Below are 15,206 nucleotides of genomic sequence, written 5' to 3'. Positions count from 1 at the left end.
ATGGATGACTATTCAAAATTTGACATTTTAAAAAACTTGTTGAGCTTTAAAAATAATAGCTATAAATGCAAAGTACTATTGATAATAAAACCAAGTTGTTTATCCACGTACAAAAAAGGTCAGTAATGTTTTAAAAGCACAAAGTTGCATTTTAAATCACAATTGCATAGTTTTAAAATGCCTGGATAAGAGTTACGTAAGTTTTTTAAGAAAATTCAAGTTTGGTTGACAGTGAGGCCCAAAGGCTATTGGTAGAGCTCAATGGAGCAGAGTTCAGGATGGAAGCACTATTTCAATGTGAATTATTGCATTATTACAGTGATGTTACAATATCATGAAACCAAAATTGCTGTAATTGTAAATCATTTTAAAAATTGCCATTTTTAAAACCATCATTCTGTTTTTTGGCTAAAGTAATGCTTTGATGTAGAATTCTACAGATTTTGTATATCCCACCCCCAACCAGCACCTGAATGCCTTAAAAAAGCTCTTTTGTATTTCTGTGTATAAAAGGTACTGCATATATACCTCTTAGCAAAATATGCGCTCCCTTTCCTCTTCCCACCCCAGAACCATGACCATTTTTTGTACAAAAATCCTGTTGAAAAGTCACATCAAAGATGAGAAGCTGGGAGTTCAAAGGTAAACATTTGGTGAAGTGTGTAGAAAAATTCCATGAGCCTCCTGCACCAACCCCACAGAAGTCCTTGGCTTATGGTGAATCTGGTCTGAGCCACCAGCTCTGTGTGTGTGTGTGTGTGTTTGTGTGTGTGTGCGTGCGCGTGCACACACACGTGCTCACAGCTGCTGGAAAGCACCCCATGGTGAGGTGGCTGGTGGCTATGTGGAGTGACCGCACTCAGATGAGGGAGTAGGCCCATGTGAATGCAGAGACCTTCTCTATGGATTACTGTAGTGAGTCAGAGAGTATAAAAGATGCTTTAGCATTTGGAGGAAGGGAAAAATCTTCCTGGGGACAGAAACTTGTATCCATTTCCAGAAGGAAGTCTCAGAGGGCGTGTGGGAGCTGTAGCAGGAGGGCCAGCGGGCAGTGGCAGCGTGCTCAGTGTGGTGGTCTCCGTGCGCCAGTGTCCGTTGGGAGGGGCTTTTTGTGATGTTTCTCCATGTTGCTGCAAAGATAGCTCCTTAAGTTCAAGCTTGTCTACTCCTTCCTCCTTCTTGTTGTGCCGAGGTGACAAATTTAATAGACTGAGGACATCTCTTTTGGACGTCATTGTTCCAGGTGTTCCACGGAATATTTTCATTGGTCCTGTGGAATGCTGGGGTGTGCTCTGCCAAAACATCTTCAGGTTGTGGACTGCCTGCACCTTTTCATCAATGGCTGCCATTTTCAGTTTGTCTATGTCGGGGGCATCAGCTGGACTTGAGCGAGCAGAACCAGCTGAGGAGTAGGAAAGAGCTGGGGATGGTGCACTGCCAGCAGGAGACTGATGGCCTGAGCTTGGGGACATGTTCCTTGGTGACTTGGAAATGTGCGCACTGTAGGGAGAACTGGGATACTTTAGTTTAAAGAGAGGCTGGTCAGTCAGGGAAGTCTGGGAGTCGGAGCTGGGTGACGGCCGGCCAGGGCTGTCTTTGACGGACGCCTCTGAGGTGGTTGGGCTGCTGTATCCTGAGCTCACCTTGGGTAGGGATGAACTTCTGGCCGGGGGCTTTGGTTTAACAGTGACTGGCGATGGCTGGCTCTTCGGATGGGAAAGGGCAGGCCTACTGAATGCACTTGTTTCGGATGCTCTGAAGACGGCAGCACTGTTTGGCACAGAAATGCCTTCTTCTGGGTTATTACTCTTGGTGGTTTGACTGCCACCCCTCTGAAGGCGCTCCACAGCAATGAGATGACTCTGTGTCTCTTCTAGAATTTTCTGGGCCAACTCTTGCGGGTCAAGTTTTGGGTTGCTTTCTTCTTGTGACTTCACGGTACTGTCTGTTTCTGTGCTAGACTGGTCTGATTCTCCTGTATCTGAACTTGCTAGTTTTCCCACCTTTTGGAAAGGTGAGTTTGGGCTGGGGATCAGAGTCATTTTAACTGGGGAATTGGGAGTGCTTATGCTCCCCTTGGAGCTCACTGACACTTTCACACCTCCAGCTGCCCCAACCCGGGACTGTCTATGATCTGGTGAGAAACGCATCTTCCTGTTGTCTTGGTAGGCTGCCAAAGGCTCAGTGCTGATGATGGAAAACCCTTCATATTCTTCTTCATCTTTGCTGCCTGCAGGGCGGGTCTGGGGGGACAACTGGCTTCTTGGCAAGGTGGATCTCTGTGGGTAAGCATTCTTGGACCTGTCATAGTCCTGACGTCCTCGGGGGCCCCCACCTTCCGACCCACCTTCGGACTTGGAGACAAAGCTCATTGAGGAGGCGATGGAGCTCAGGCTATACACAGAGATGGCATCAGAGGCAATGCTGTCGGCGCCCGTGGGAGAGAAGGGTGGGTGCTGGTAGCCCAAGGGCAGGGCATTGGAGACAGACTGGGCTGATGCCAGAGACTCCAGGGAGGATGAGCTGTCAAGGCTGAGGCGCTTAGGCAGCTCGGTGGAATCTAAGACAAGACACAGAGCCCGGGGGGTGGGTGGCAGTTAGACGTCTATGTGGTTTTGATACTTTCTTTGTTAAACACACAAGCATCTTTATATTGCATAGTAGCTAGCAATTAATTATGCACTGCTACTAATACATAACTTGAGTTAATCTCATAATTTTGAAAAACACGGTCCTATAAGAAAAAGTAGTAAATCTTATGGGAACAAAACACCCTGGTAGAGGTGACATCCCCACATACCGCTGACCCCTCAGCATGCCTATCTCTACTCTGTTCCTGTATCACAGGATCCCATACCTACCTCGTGTTTTGACTGGGGCCTCTGGGCAATCTTTGCTGTCCCCTGTCCTAAACCCAGACCTCCATCCCATTTCAGGCACAGGACCAATCATTCCACATTCCAGCAACTGCCTTGCAAGTTTTTTATAGTTGTTCTCGGCATTGCCTCTCCTAACTTCTTAACCCAGTCCACTTAGGCTTTTGTCCTCCTAGTTTTCATAAAGGCCACCAGTGATGTCCACACTGTCAAACCCAGAGTTCACTGCTCAGTTCTGCAGAGTGGACATGCCCTCACCATTCCATCCCAGACCATTCCTCACCTGTGTGATCTTTGAACCTGAATACACATTCATATCTCCATGCTGGCCTCTCCTTGAACTCTAAACTCATATAACCAGCTGCCTGTGTAGGTATCTAATAGGTATTTCAAAATTAAAACTGTCCAAGATGGAATTCAAACCCATTCCTGCCACTTTCAAGGTCTCAGCAAAAGGCAGTCTCATTCTGGCAGCTATTTCAAAAAAAAAAAAAAAACAGGGTATCACCTTTAACCCTCTCTTTCTGATGTATATTCTTCAGCAGATCCTATTGGTTCTGTCTTGACTACCCCGAGACAGCATTTTGTCTTCACACTGCAGCCAGCATGGCACTTTGAGAACATCCAGGCAGGTAGGTGTCCTAGCAGGCCCACCCTGTCACCATGTGCCCTAACCTCTGCTCTACCCTCTCACTTTCTAGTCCCTCAACTCTGCTCTCTGTTCTTCCTAGAACTTGGCAGCATTCTCATCTAATATACTGGGTATATTTTAATGGTCTCCTCTGCAGGGAGTTCTTGTTTGCTGCTCTTGAAAACACACAGACACACACGCACGCACGCATACACGCGCACGCGCTGATTCACATCCCATCCCCCCCCCCCCCCCCCCCCCGCCTCCAAACACAGCTAAGTGTGTTGACATCTGCCCACAGGAGGCGCCCAAGGAGAGCAGCTCTTACCAAAGAGAGCAAGCAGGGACTGAAGTGCAAAGTGCATGGTTCGTCTGTTGGCTTGTTTCCCGGTTTTCAGTATTACTTCTTCCTGACCAACCTCACAGAGATCAAAACCTGGAGGAACAAAAAATATAAACATCTGCTTCCTTAGAAAAGATTTCATATCCTGAAAAATATGAGTTGTTGGTCCCTTATAGTCTCATGGAATCCCAGCAGACCACTCAGAGCAAGCTCCCTGCCGGCTTCCCTGTGTGTGAGCGATAGTCACATGAACAGATGCTGTCCAGCTCCCTGTCCTAACTCCTGCTCAGCCCATCTCTCCATTTGCTGTGTGAGCCCTCACTGCCTGGCTCCCCCCAAGAGTACGAGCTGCTTTCCTGAACTTGAGAGCTGAGTGTCAGAAGTTAGTAAGGCTCATTAACATATTGGTTTTTTCCCATTCTTTCACAGAATAGTCTACTTAAAGAAGACTGTCCAGGACAAAAGCTGGCCAACTCCATTCAGCCCTGAGGCCAGTAGTTAAAGCAGGATGCAGAGAAAGGTGTCTTCTCCAGGTCAAGACAATGTCTTTATGTGGGTCAGCATATGCCACTGATGGCTTTGAAATGTGCTTTCGCCAAACATGGAGAATCTGCCTTCTCAGCCAAGCTTCCCTTCAGGGAATCTACTCTGCCAAAGCCCAAGGGGCTGCTCCCCAAGTTTAACGGTTCTAATGAGACTTAGAGCCGGCACAACAGAAGACATGAGACTCCCGAGCAAGATACTGGTTAATGAGCTGTTGACACAGCCCTTATATGTATTAGGAGACAGTGCAGAGGCGCCAGACACATCCCAGGGAAGAGCGCAGGAGAAAGAAGCCAAACACAGGTGCCTGGGGGCTGCCACACCTACAGATGGACACCACCAGGCAAGAATCTCAGGCTTGCAGTTTTCAGCCCTCAGTCTTCACGTTGCCTCCTCAACAGATCACTGAACTTTGAAACAGTGCAGATGCTGGTGCTGAAGGCCCAGGGGACAGGCACCCATGAGACCAGTCCTTTCCTTCCTCTGCCCCTGCAATCTTCAGATCGCAGGTCTCCTTAAAGCACAGCGCTTCCTCTGCCAGCTGTGCGCTACACAAGGGAGGCTTCGCCAGAGAGGTCTGTCTAGTCCTAGTGTCTGACCAATGTCAGGATCTCTAGCAAATACCATTCACTTGGGAATTAGGTTCATTTGAGGAGCCGCTCAGGCCTCTGGTTGCTAGGGCACATTTTGCTTTCTGAACTTTGAAACATTCCTGTTGCTTTCAGAAGTGACTTTACTTTTAAGAACCCAGTGCTTAAAGGCAAATTAATAAGTAATGTTTGTTAGATACTCCTACTCTTACTAAAATGATTTGATTGTTTCAACAGAACTGAAACCACTAAGTAACCAACAGCCTGTGAATAGCTAAGATGGTGCATGCTTAATGTTGCAGGCCAGACTGGGGTGCTTCTCTGAGCCTTGGGGCGAGCTGGTTCTCTTCAGTTTCAGCCCAAAGGATTTAAAGATTGTAAATATGTGCACACAAATTCGCGCTCTTGAGTATCAGTGCAATTTGGAAAGTACAAAGAAAAGGAACATCCATGAAAATCACCCACAATCTTGACACCAGAGAGTGCCAGTGTTACGCTTTCAGGCTTTCCTTGAAAATAAATGGAGTCAGCCATAAGGAGAGGCAGGCTAGGAAACGTCATCTAAAATACTGGATATCCAGGCTTCACAAGTAGAATTCTTTTTTAAGAACTTCCTGCCAGGTCTGAAGACTACTCCCTGTAAGAGAGAAGCCAGGCCATGTCCGCCTGTAAAGATTACCCATTCCCTCGGGTTAAAAGCCAGAGGTCTTTCCCTTCTCAAGGCCTTCAGGCTCTGCTCCACCCAGCCCCTGTGCATGGGCCTCTCACGCAGGCTCACTGACTGCTGTTCCCTCTGCCTGGATTTTTGTCCTGAAAATATCCACAGGCTCTCTGGGCCTGCCCTTGCTCCCTGTTCATCCTCCTCCAGCCAGTCACTATGAACCTGTCGTTTTGTTTTGTTTTGTTTTTTAATCTATAATTGTGCCCCCTTAGCTTCCAAGGTGTTCCTCTTGGATCAGGTATTTACTAGAATGAAAGGGGAGGGGAGGGCAGAGCTTTTTTGTCCTTTGCTCACTGCTGCATCCTCAGTGCCTGGAACATTTCCTCACATGCATAACAAGTATTCAAAACAAACTTGTGGAGTGAATGACTCCAAGCAGGTCACACGGAGTCTTAAGGAGGGCAGCAGGAAAACAACTCAACAGCTTGTTGTGTTGTTTTAGCAACAGATGCACCTGGTACAAGTAAGTAGCAATTATGTCAGGAGCTTCCCCAGCCACATACAGTGTTGAAAAACAAGTGTTCTGGGTTGAACACAGATCCTGATATCTGAGTTCTAGGTGTCCATGCTCAACTCAAAGGTGGTTTCAGAAAACTTTATTTTGTGGCTTTTTTTTTTTTTTTTTTAAATCATGGCTTGAATCCCAACCATACTGGAACTTGGCATACTCATATTCAGATGATGAGTACAAATGAGAGCGCGGAATTCATGTTATAGAGGAAATGGATTAAATCTAGAGGGCCATTTGAGATTTTTGCTAAAGCGCTAGACACTGAGTTGAACACAGAGCCAAGAAACCAAGACTCTACCAATTTTACCCAACCAGCAGAAAACAGATGTTTTTAAAATTGGAACCATTTCAGTCAAGGACGTTCTTTTCACCTGTTCTGTTTTGCCCTACCTAGAGCTGCCAGGAACTCATGACATCCCGGAAGTCGCCACAGCTGGACACTGATGGAAACCTGAATGGGAGCTGATGCAAAATCCTGCTCCTTCTCACCGGCCTGCAGCTGAACCAGCACCTGGTGGAGCTGAGTAAGAGAGAACAGGTGAGTTCTTGCTCCTTCCCAACATCTTTCCCTCTGACCCACCTCAGATTTATCCCCAAATTATCCTTGTGTTGCCTGTTACCACTGCTACTGCCTTATCACCTGATGTGTGTGCAGCACTTGGAATTCTTTTTACAGGGCCTTCATGCCTGCTGTCCTGTTCTCTCTGTGGGAACCTCATGGGGCAGTGGGTCAAGAGACTAGATGCCGTGTTACAGGTCGTGGGCCATAGTCAGGGTTTTCTGCTTCCAGCCTCCCATCTTTCCTCATGTACAAGAGGGACTTGGGGACTTGAAGCAGGGTAGATGATAGGGCTGGTCACCTTTTTTTATTTAATTGAAGTCATCTTTATGATCTTGAGGTAAATGGACAAAAGGAATCCAGCATTATATCGGTGTCTTGGCACTTGAGGAAGAACCCACTGCTCAAGTGCCCGTGGTAGTTCAGATTTCCTCAGAGTCTGAGAACCCTACTCAGGGGTCTCGCCTGGGTTCAGAATGTCACTTAAAGTCACTTCTGCCCCTGTTGTTCTGGTGGAACTTGAAAGGTCAAATCAAGAACACAAGAAGGCTGGAGCAGGAAAAGGGGAGCCAGAGCAGAGGAAGGGGGCAGACCATCTGCACCGGCAGCACTGGTCACCCCAGCCCAGAGCATGTGTTGGCATGTGCATGCGACTCAGAAGTAGCCTGTGCGCACTGAGCTCAGAGCTGCCAAAGGGAACACGGGTGGGTGGTGGGGCTCACCTGACAACAGTTGCTACTTAAAGTAGTACTCACCATTCCAACCATATTTTTAACAGCCTTCGCCAGCAGATTATAAGAAAAAGAAAGAAAGAGAGAGAGAAGAGAGTTTAGACTCAAGCATAGGTTGTTATGCAACACGAGGTGATCATTGCTTTAGGAAGCGCCATACCAGGCCCGCGGCTCTGACCGGGAGGGGAGAGGAGCAAGAGTCAGCAGGGACACAAGAAAATGAATGACCAGATGCACTTGGGGTGGGGTCAGCGAGGCCCTGCCCTTCTTCATCAGGAGAGGAGCAGGCCAGATTAGGGGAGGGGGGGGGGGGGTCACAGCAGGGCATGTGTGGACCATTCTGTAAAACAAAGTCACTCAGAAAATGTCCTCTGGCCACTTGGGGCAGAAAGCCCAGGACCCTTCTCTGGGGCCCAGTAGTGTCTTAGGTGGAAAGTCCCCAGTATGCATCAAAAGCAAGAAATTAAGCGACTGGCTTGCTAGACTCTCAACCTTGACCTACAGATATTCTAGCCTTTTCCTTTGTAGAGCTTTGGCTTTTATTCCTTCAAATTCAGGGTGTTTTAATATGCAGTGTTCTGGAAGTCTCTTCCTGATTCCTTTCAACAAGCAGCTATAACACACTTACTACAAAAAATGTGGGGAATGCAATGAAGGTCCTGATCACTGATCTGTGTTCTCAGAACACTGTTACTGTGTTCCGACTTCACACTAGAAACAACCCCACATCAGGGGCAGCTCTGGGTACCACTCACATTGTGCATATAGAGGTTAATCCTAGATGGAGGAGATTTCCACACAGAAATATTTCTCCTTAAATCTGCTGATAAATCTGTCAACAATGCATATGATTTTTTTCAAATTATTACACTCCAGGGTGACCAGAGAAATCGAGCTGTGCTCTGTAGGGCTGCTACACCATCCAGAAGCCCACCGCCAAGGCGCGTGGCAGGTCCTCAGTGGCCAGCTGGACCATCAGAAACTCTGAGGGTTGGGAAGGACTACATGATGCTGAGAGTTCAAATTCTCCAAATTAGATCTACACAATCCTAAAAGAAAGCATGTTTTAAAAACTGCTATAAGGTGTCCCTTGTAGTAGTGTTGAATTTATGTTCACTTCAGTGCCTCCATCCTATTACAGGCATAGTGCATACTTAGAGAATAAACAACACTTTTAGGCAGGCTGGTCCTGCACCCACTTGGCTAATCAGCCAAAAAAGTTAGCAGGTGGGGATGACAGGGTGTAGTAGGCCACTGAACGGAGACTTCAGGAAATGCCCTGACACTACAGGTGATAGGGGCCCTTTAAGCGTGCTCTGTAGATCCACAATGCTCCCGGGACTCAATTAAGACAATTCTCTAACTTCTAGCCCTCACCTTTTCCTTGTAATCACAAAAGCTGGAAAAAGCAACGAGACTGATGGCATTACTTGCAGGTTCCTACTTCGTCTTTCCAACTAGGCTCAACCTCAGGCCCGGGCTTAGCTGCCCAGGTTCAGCTGCCCTGATGACTCACCCGGCTGATTAGTTGCTCGCCCGTTTCCGAGGCGGTGATGAGCTTGCAGAGGGCCTGAAGGGCAGGGTTGGGCAAACCTAAACCAGGAAGGAGATAGAGATTATCCATTAGGGCCTCTGCACCCACGGTCTTGCTGCCTTTCCAGGAGAACGCACCCATAATGCTTAGCATTGGTGGCATTTTTCCAAAGCTTGGACAGCCAGACATGTGTGTCCTGGCCTGGCATGGAAAAGGTGAAAGCAGTCTCTAAGAAAGGTAGGTGGAGGCAGGGGCCAGTCCTGACCATGCTGCACATGATCACATTCACAGGACCAGGTCTCGGGCTCAGGCAGCATCACCCTCTCTAGGTGAAGCGCAGAGGGCAGCCCTGCATGTCTGCCTCCTGCTTTTACCTGGGGTTGGCTGCACAGCTCTATCCGATTCGCAGCTGCTGATTACATATTAATGGCAGCTCCTGTTTGTCCAGCTTTTGTGCCACCCCAGAAAAAGGCAGAGACACGGTGGCGCCCTGCTGGGGCAGAGGATGCCTTGCCATTACCAATGCAAAGATCGGGTTAAGGGCACTAGTTTTCCTCCAAACCAGGAGAAGCGGTGGCTGGGGCTCCTGGCCATTTCTCAGGATACTCTCTTGCGCCTTCCTGCCAGTGAGATCCAACATCCCTGTGACTGCAGGGACCGTGGCCACCAATTGCGTTGTCCCTCAGAGTCCCAGCCCTCCCCGAGGCTCACCCAGCAGGGCCTGGATGGTGTTGCTGCACTGTTGGAGCCGGTCGCCTGGGTCGGATGTTGGGAAGAAAACAGCTGCCGGCAGGCCACTGGCTGGGGGGTCTAGCCGGAAGCCCACTGCGGTGAGGAGGGCCTGCCAGCCGGGGATGCCACCCACTTTGTTCTCCACGCTCTGCTGGGACGTGTACATGGCATTTCGCTGTCCATTCTGGATGCGCTGCAGGGACTTCTCCACCTGGAGGGGTAAGGGGTTGAGGTGCTGTTCTGCTCATGGTCCAGCCTGGATTTCTCTCTGAGTGGCTTTGGGGACACAAAGGCCCAGGTGCAGGGCTGCTGCTGCTACTTAGGCCGGGAGACCAAGACACTGGCAGTGGCACTGCTTCTTGCACAGGGAGAAGTTATAGCAAGCACAGACTGTAGTGTGACCTGGAAGAATTCTGTCCTTCCCTCACCCACCTACCACTCCAGGCTCTTCACAGACACTGCAGCGACTTGTCTGAAAACCAATCTCAGGTCAGAGGACTTCCCCAAACCACATGATGGCTCCATCACCAGGAGGAGCCCTCTGGACTTCCAGACCCCACACACCCATCAGTGCCCATCAAAGCCCTGGCTGCCAGTGCCCTTCTTCCCTGTACCTCCAACTGGTTTATCCTTAATCCCCCACAGCACTCTGAACCTGTCCCTGCCCCTCTACCATCAGGCCCCTCCTACCTTCTAGGACCCGAACTGGTGCCTGGCCCTTGCGGGGTGAGTTCACCATAGAACTACTGCAACAACCCCTTCTGGTGAGCATCACACAGTGCCCCACAGCAGGCCTTTCCCCACACTCCTCTCTCTGGAGGGATAGAAGAGTGACCCAAGAGGTCACATGGGGTCTGCCCGAGGCCGCCATGACAGGCAGGAGAAATGAACTCCTGGGCAGGGCGGACACCTAGCCAGAGGGCTGCTGCTGGGTGGGAAGGGCCCTGGAGAGAAACTGGCCAAGAAGAGAAGGAAAACCCTTAAATATGCCCAAGGAGCCTTGAGGCCATTTGGGGCATAGCTGAGGGCCTGGCTTTTGCTGGCCTCAGAAGAGAGCCAAGTGGGCAGAGAGGCAGTTCACTTATCTAAGAAAAGTGAGAGCTGCAGCAAGGAAGATGACTTTGGGGTTACAGGGACCTAAGGAGGCCCTAGTGCTAAGCAACTTAAAGGCTCTGTGCAGTATCCAGATGAGTCAAAATCAAAGACTTGTCTCCACAAGTTCTCCCTGCACGCAAGCACATCTGTTCTGTGGTAAGCAGTGTGAGCCACCTTCTCTGGCCTGAGAATGGGGGAGGTTTGCAGGTTCTGGCATTCTTTCTTATTCATACTCTGATTTCTTTCAGCCCTGAGGAGCCCTTCAGGCAGAAGGGCTCCCTAAACTTCAGAAATATGCACAGCAAACGAATCACCAGGAGTGCACTGAGAGCTGCCACCTCTGGGCCTGACACTGGCATCCAGAGGACATGCCCACTGGGAACCCAACCCCAGCCTTTGAACTGCCTGCTCAAAACAAACCCCAGCCACTTTCCCTGGGCCCGTCCTCCTGAGCACAGAGCCAAGGTGTGCTCGCCTCTGTCCTGCCAGGGCCCATGTGTGGATATTGGCCTTGGGTTTGGAAAGAGCATGGATGTGTCAGGGTCTGCCCACCATAGCAGTGGCCCAGGCTGGGTGGACTGCTCTTTCCGGAACAGACTTCCAAGGAGCTAAAAATTCTAAATTATTTGAAACTGCCTTCCAGGTTATCAAGGTAGAAACCATTTTATATCACCATTTCTTGACTTAGACTTCTGAGTTTAAGGGGAAGGCCTGCTTTATCTGATTAAAAAATATCGTTTCAGCTACTGAGGCCCTACTGTGTGCCAGCTATTCACATTTTCTCTAATGCTCATAACCTTGGAAAGTTCATTTTCTCCCTGTTTCCACGTGAGGAATTGAGACTCAGAGAGCCACATGACGTGCCCAAAGCCACATGGCCTGGAGATGGCTGTGGGGTGGGTGCTGCTTAGGTCATTGTCTTCGGCTGCCCCTCCCCAGAGTCCTGGTGAGGACTGTGCAGCCATCTCATATGGCACCCACCACTCGGACCAACTGATTCAACCGTGGGCCTGTCAACTCGCTCACATCCCCTTTAGCCTAACCCTGTCTTCCGCACTTCCCGTCGTTCTCCTGGCAACTTTCTCTGCAGGAAGCCTGGGCGCTGGGCTTCCTTGACCCCCTTACCAGGTGCAGCAACACTCTCAGGGCATCCCGCGCACGTTCGGGGTGCTGTAAGATCTCTGTGAGGGCCTGGCCGATGAGCGACGAGGGGCTGTTGAGCTTAACATCACTCCCGATGAGCATAAACCCTGTAGAGAGCAAGAGAGGGCACCTCAGACTTCACCTTAGAGGGCCGTTTTTGGCAAAAGGGCAGCCTTTTGTCCCCTCTCTGTGAAGAGTCACTGTTTGTTGCTCAGGAAGGGGGGTGGGGTGCGGTAAGCTGCTCAGCTGCTGCTCTGTGAGCAAGGATGGGAAAAGGCTTGGTGGCCTTAAGACTGATGGCGACTTCCCTGACTTGGTGATTGTCTGCCTGATTTTCTTGAAATTCACTGTCTCTGTCTGGAGGATTCCCGAGGATGGAGGGGCAGGTACATTGCATTCTGACTTGAGGCCACCGGACTAGGGGCAGGAAGGGATAGTCCTCCAGTTATAAGAATTCACAAACTGGGCTGGGCAAGATTCACACCCCCACCCAGGCCCCATCCCTCTCCATCCCATGCCCATGTGGCTCCTTTCCCAGCACCTCCTTCTGTATACAAGGCCCAGGAGGCACACATGAAGTGGCAAGCCACCAAACAACCATAGGGCCACCCTGCCCCCCCAGTAGTGATGTGAAAGAGTTTTCTTGGAGAGTGAAAGAGCCAAGGCTGTATTTAAGGGTAAGATGGCAGCATAAAATCTTTCCACCAGGACAAAGATGTGACTTTCATATTGTCGGTCAATAAAACTAAACACGGACAAAAATATCACCGTGAGCACCATGGGAAGAGAAAGGGGCCTGCAGGAGGGCTCTGTCGGCAAGAAATAGGTCAGATTCCCACAAACCCTGTAGTACTTTGTGGGACCGCGTGGGGCCCTCTGATGGCCGGGAGAGCACGCAAAACAGACGTCGTGTGCTGAGAAGAGTCATGGACGCCTCCAGCACAGCCTCTGATTTCTGCATCTGGGAGCACAAGTGGTTCAGTGTCACAGGCCAAAACCCTCAGTGTCTGCCCTCCTCACGGAATGAGGGGACAGCTGTGAGGGGAGCACTGCAAAAAATACGCCTGTTCCACCCACTGAATGATTTTTTCAACCACAGGAACAGAATAGATTCTACTATGGCTTGTTCTCTTTCATTTTGCTTTGTTTTTGTTTTTATTTTGTTTTGTTTTTGCAGTTTTCTAACTATTTGATAATCAGTGGTTTGTTCTTGTTCACAAGACTAGATTCACCAAACAAGATGTGTACATTGGTTAACGCTGTGTCACAACTAGCTAAGATGGCTCTCGAAAACAGCTTTTTGAAAACTACTACAGTTGTGTTGTGTCTGTGATGCAAACAAGTATTTCCATTTCTCAGCACAGCAAGATCAGACAACTATTGCGTCGTTTTCTGGCTGCTGGGCCTGGGAATGGCGCAGCTCCACTGCAGGGCTGGGAAGGACAGCGGTACTATCAGAACACGTCAGCTGCTTGCTTTTGACAGAAGAGTAAGGTGAGAGTCCTTTTGTTCTCAATTTTTAAATATCTCCCTAGATGGTGTGGGGCTTTTTTTTGCCATTAAACATAATGTGAAAGTTTAAAAAGTGTTTTGGTGTTCTTCTGCCAAGGTTTAAGAGGCTGCGTCACGGGTCTGTACTGCCATTACAGCATTGGTGGGACTTTTCCCCTGCTCTGGTGCACCCTGGGAGCGTAGAGGCCAATTCTAAAGGCCACAGACTGAAGGATCCTGAGCTATGCTGGCAGAATGGCTCCAGCCTGTGTGGGAGGGTCCCTGGGCATGCTGGAGGATGGAGGTCATCACTTGATGCCAAGAGGCAGGGTCCCTCACCCCTTCCCGTGAGCACATTCCCCCTACACGCCCAGATCCCCATGCCCTCTGGCCACCCCGCTCAGAGCATGTACTGCTGGTCTTCCGGAATGTGTGGTGCCACATGCATCATAAGACACTCAGCTCACTCCTCACAGATCCTCTCGAACGTGGACACAGTGGTGTCAGCACTGCTGCCATCATCCCCTGTCACCACTGAGGATGCTGTGCTTCAGAGGGCAGCCTGTCAGGTCACAGCCCGGCCACTGGAGCCAGATCAAACCCCAGTCTAATGGACCAATCGAGGATATTTCTACAATGCTACCCTCTTCTACAGAGGTGGGCTTCTACGTGAGGGCGCCATAAATAGGGCCCTCCAGTGGACACTAACATCGGGAAGACTTACTTTCACACTCTGATGGCAAACTGTTATGCTACTCCTGGTGAAAAAGACTAATTTCAGAGTAGAAGACACAAGGCTCTCAACTTGCTCTTCCTGTGGCTGCTCTTCCCTAACACCCTGCCCTCCCCACCTCCATGAGGGGGCTGTGAGGGCCACTCCCCAAGGCCCACTGATAGAGCAGTAGCTGGGGCCCAGGCTCCTACCTGCCCAGTTGGAGGGGTGCGAGAAGGCCTTGCTGCTCTGCACCACCTTCATGGCCTCCCCCAGGGCAGCGCTGGCTTTCAGGCCATTCAGCAGGGCTGAGTAGAAGGCGTGGAGAAACATCTTGGAAGCAGCCACTGGTACCGGCCACAGAGACACAAGGACACACTGTGCTCCTGCAGCCAGGAAGGCCCGTGTCAATGCGACGACTCCGTCGGCTGTGACTTTGCTGTTAGACTCCTGAGAGGAACCAAGCACCACCAGCTTCACGGGAAGCCGCAAGTCCAGGACATCGGCCGCTGTGAGCAGCAGCTCCTGCAGTGGTGGGCAGTCGGAAATGCTCTCCCCGTCACTGGCATCATCCTGCACCCGCAGGGACTCTGGGATTGTGTAGGGGTGGCCAAAAGAGCTCTTGCTGCCAGCTGGGTTGCCATCCATGCTGGGCGTGAGGACCAAGGCTGACAGTTTCCAAGAGATGTGGGTAGCAAAGTGAACACACTCAGCCTGGGTCAGGGCGCTCATGACCCTCTCTTTGGTGGCCACACTGCCTACCAGGGGCTGGCAGCCCAGCAGCTCTGATACCATGTAGGCTTCCTCCTCGGCTGATGGCATCGGCCCCCACAGCCACCTGTCCATCACTGCTGACGGGAGCTTGGGATTGCCGATGACAGCTGCCATGGATGTAGAGCTGGAGTACATGGACACATTCTTCCTCAGAAGAGACTAGAAGGGGCGAACGGACAAGCAGACCACCAGTCAGACGTGAACAAGCCACCCAGCAGTG

General features: G+C 50.2%; 1 protein-coding gene across 3 annotated transcripts in view; it reads right to left on the bottom strand.

Moving 5' to 3' along the window:
* Nucleotides 1-941: 941 nt before the first annotated feature.
* The window catches only part of TTC28 (tetratricopeptide repeat domain 28), a gene marked incomplete at its 3' end in the record, with an annotated part of 577,903 nt that continues 563,638 nt past the window's right edge, over nt 942-15,206 (bottom strand). For 2 of the 3 annotated variants that reach the window (XM_084254147.1, XM_084254148.1), the window contains exons 16-23: nt 14,425-15,145; nt 11,992-12,116; nt 9,751-9,982; nt 9,022-9,098; nt 7,530-7,553; nt 6,606-6,735; nt 3,836-3,943; nt 942-2,560 (exon numbers count right to left, since the gene is read on the bottom strand). In XM_084254147.1, coding sequence (XP_084110273.1) covers nt 942-2,560; nt 3,836-3,943; nt 6,606-6,735; nt 7,530-7,553; nt 9,022-9,098; nt 9,751-9,982; nt 11,992-12,116; nt 14,425-15,145 — 3,036 coding nt within the window. The remainder of the gene's footprint in view (nt 2,561-3,835; nt 3,944-6,605; nt 6,736-7,529; nt 7,554-9,021; nt 9,099-9,750; nt 9,983-11,991; nt 12,117-14,424; nt 15,146-15,206) is intronic. The other variant, XM_084254149.1, reaches the window with a different exon arrangement.

The sequence above is a fragment of the Talpa europaea genome, assembly GCF_964194135.1.
Source record: "Talpa europaea genome assembly, chromosome: 14".
NCBI lineage: Eukaryota > Metazoa > Chordata > Mammalia > Eulipotyphla > Talpidae > Talpa > Talpa europaea.
The sequence above is the reverse complement of the archived record's forward strand: the minus strand, read 5'-3'. Positions and strand labels throughout refer to the sequence as shown.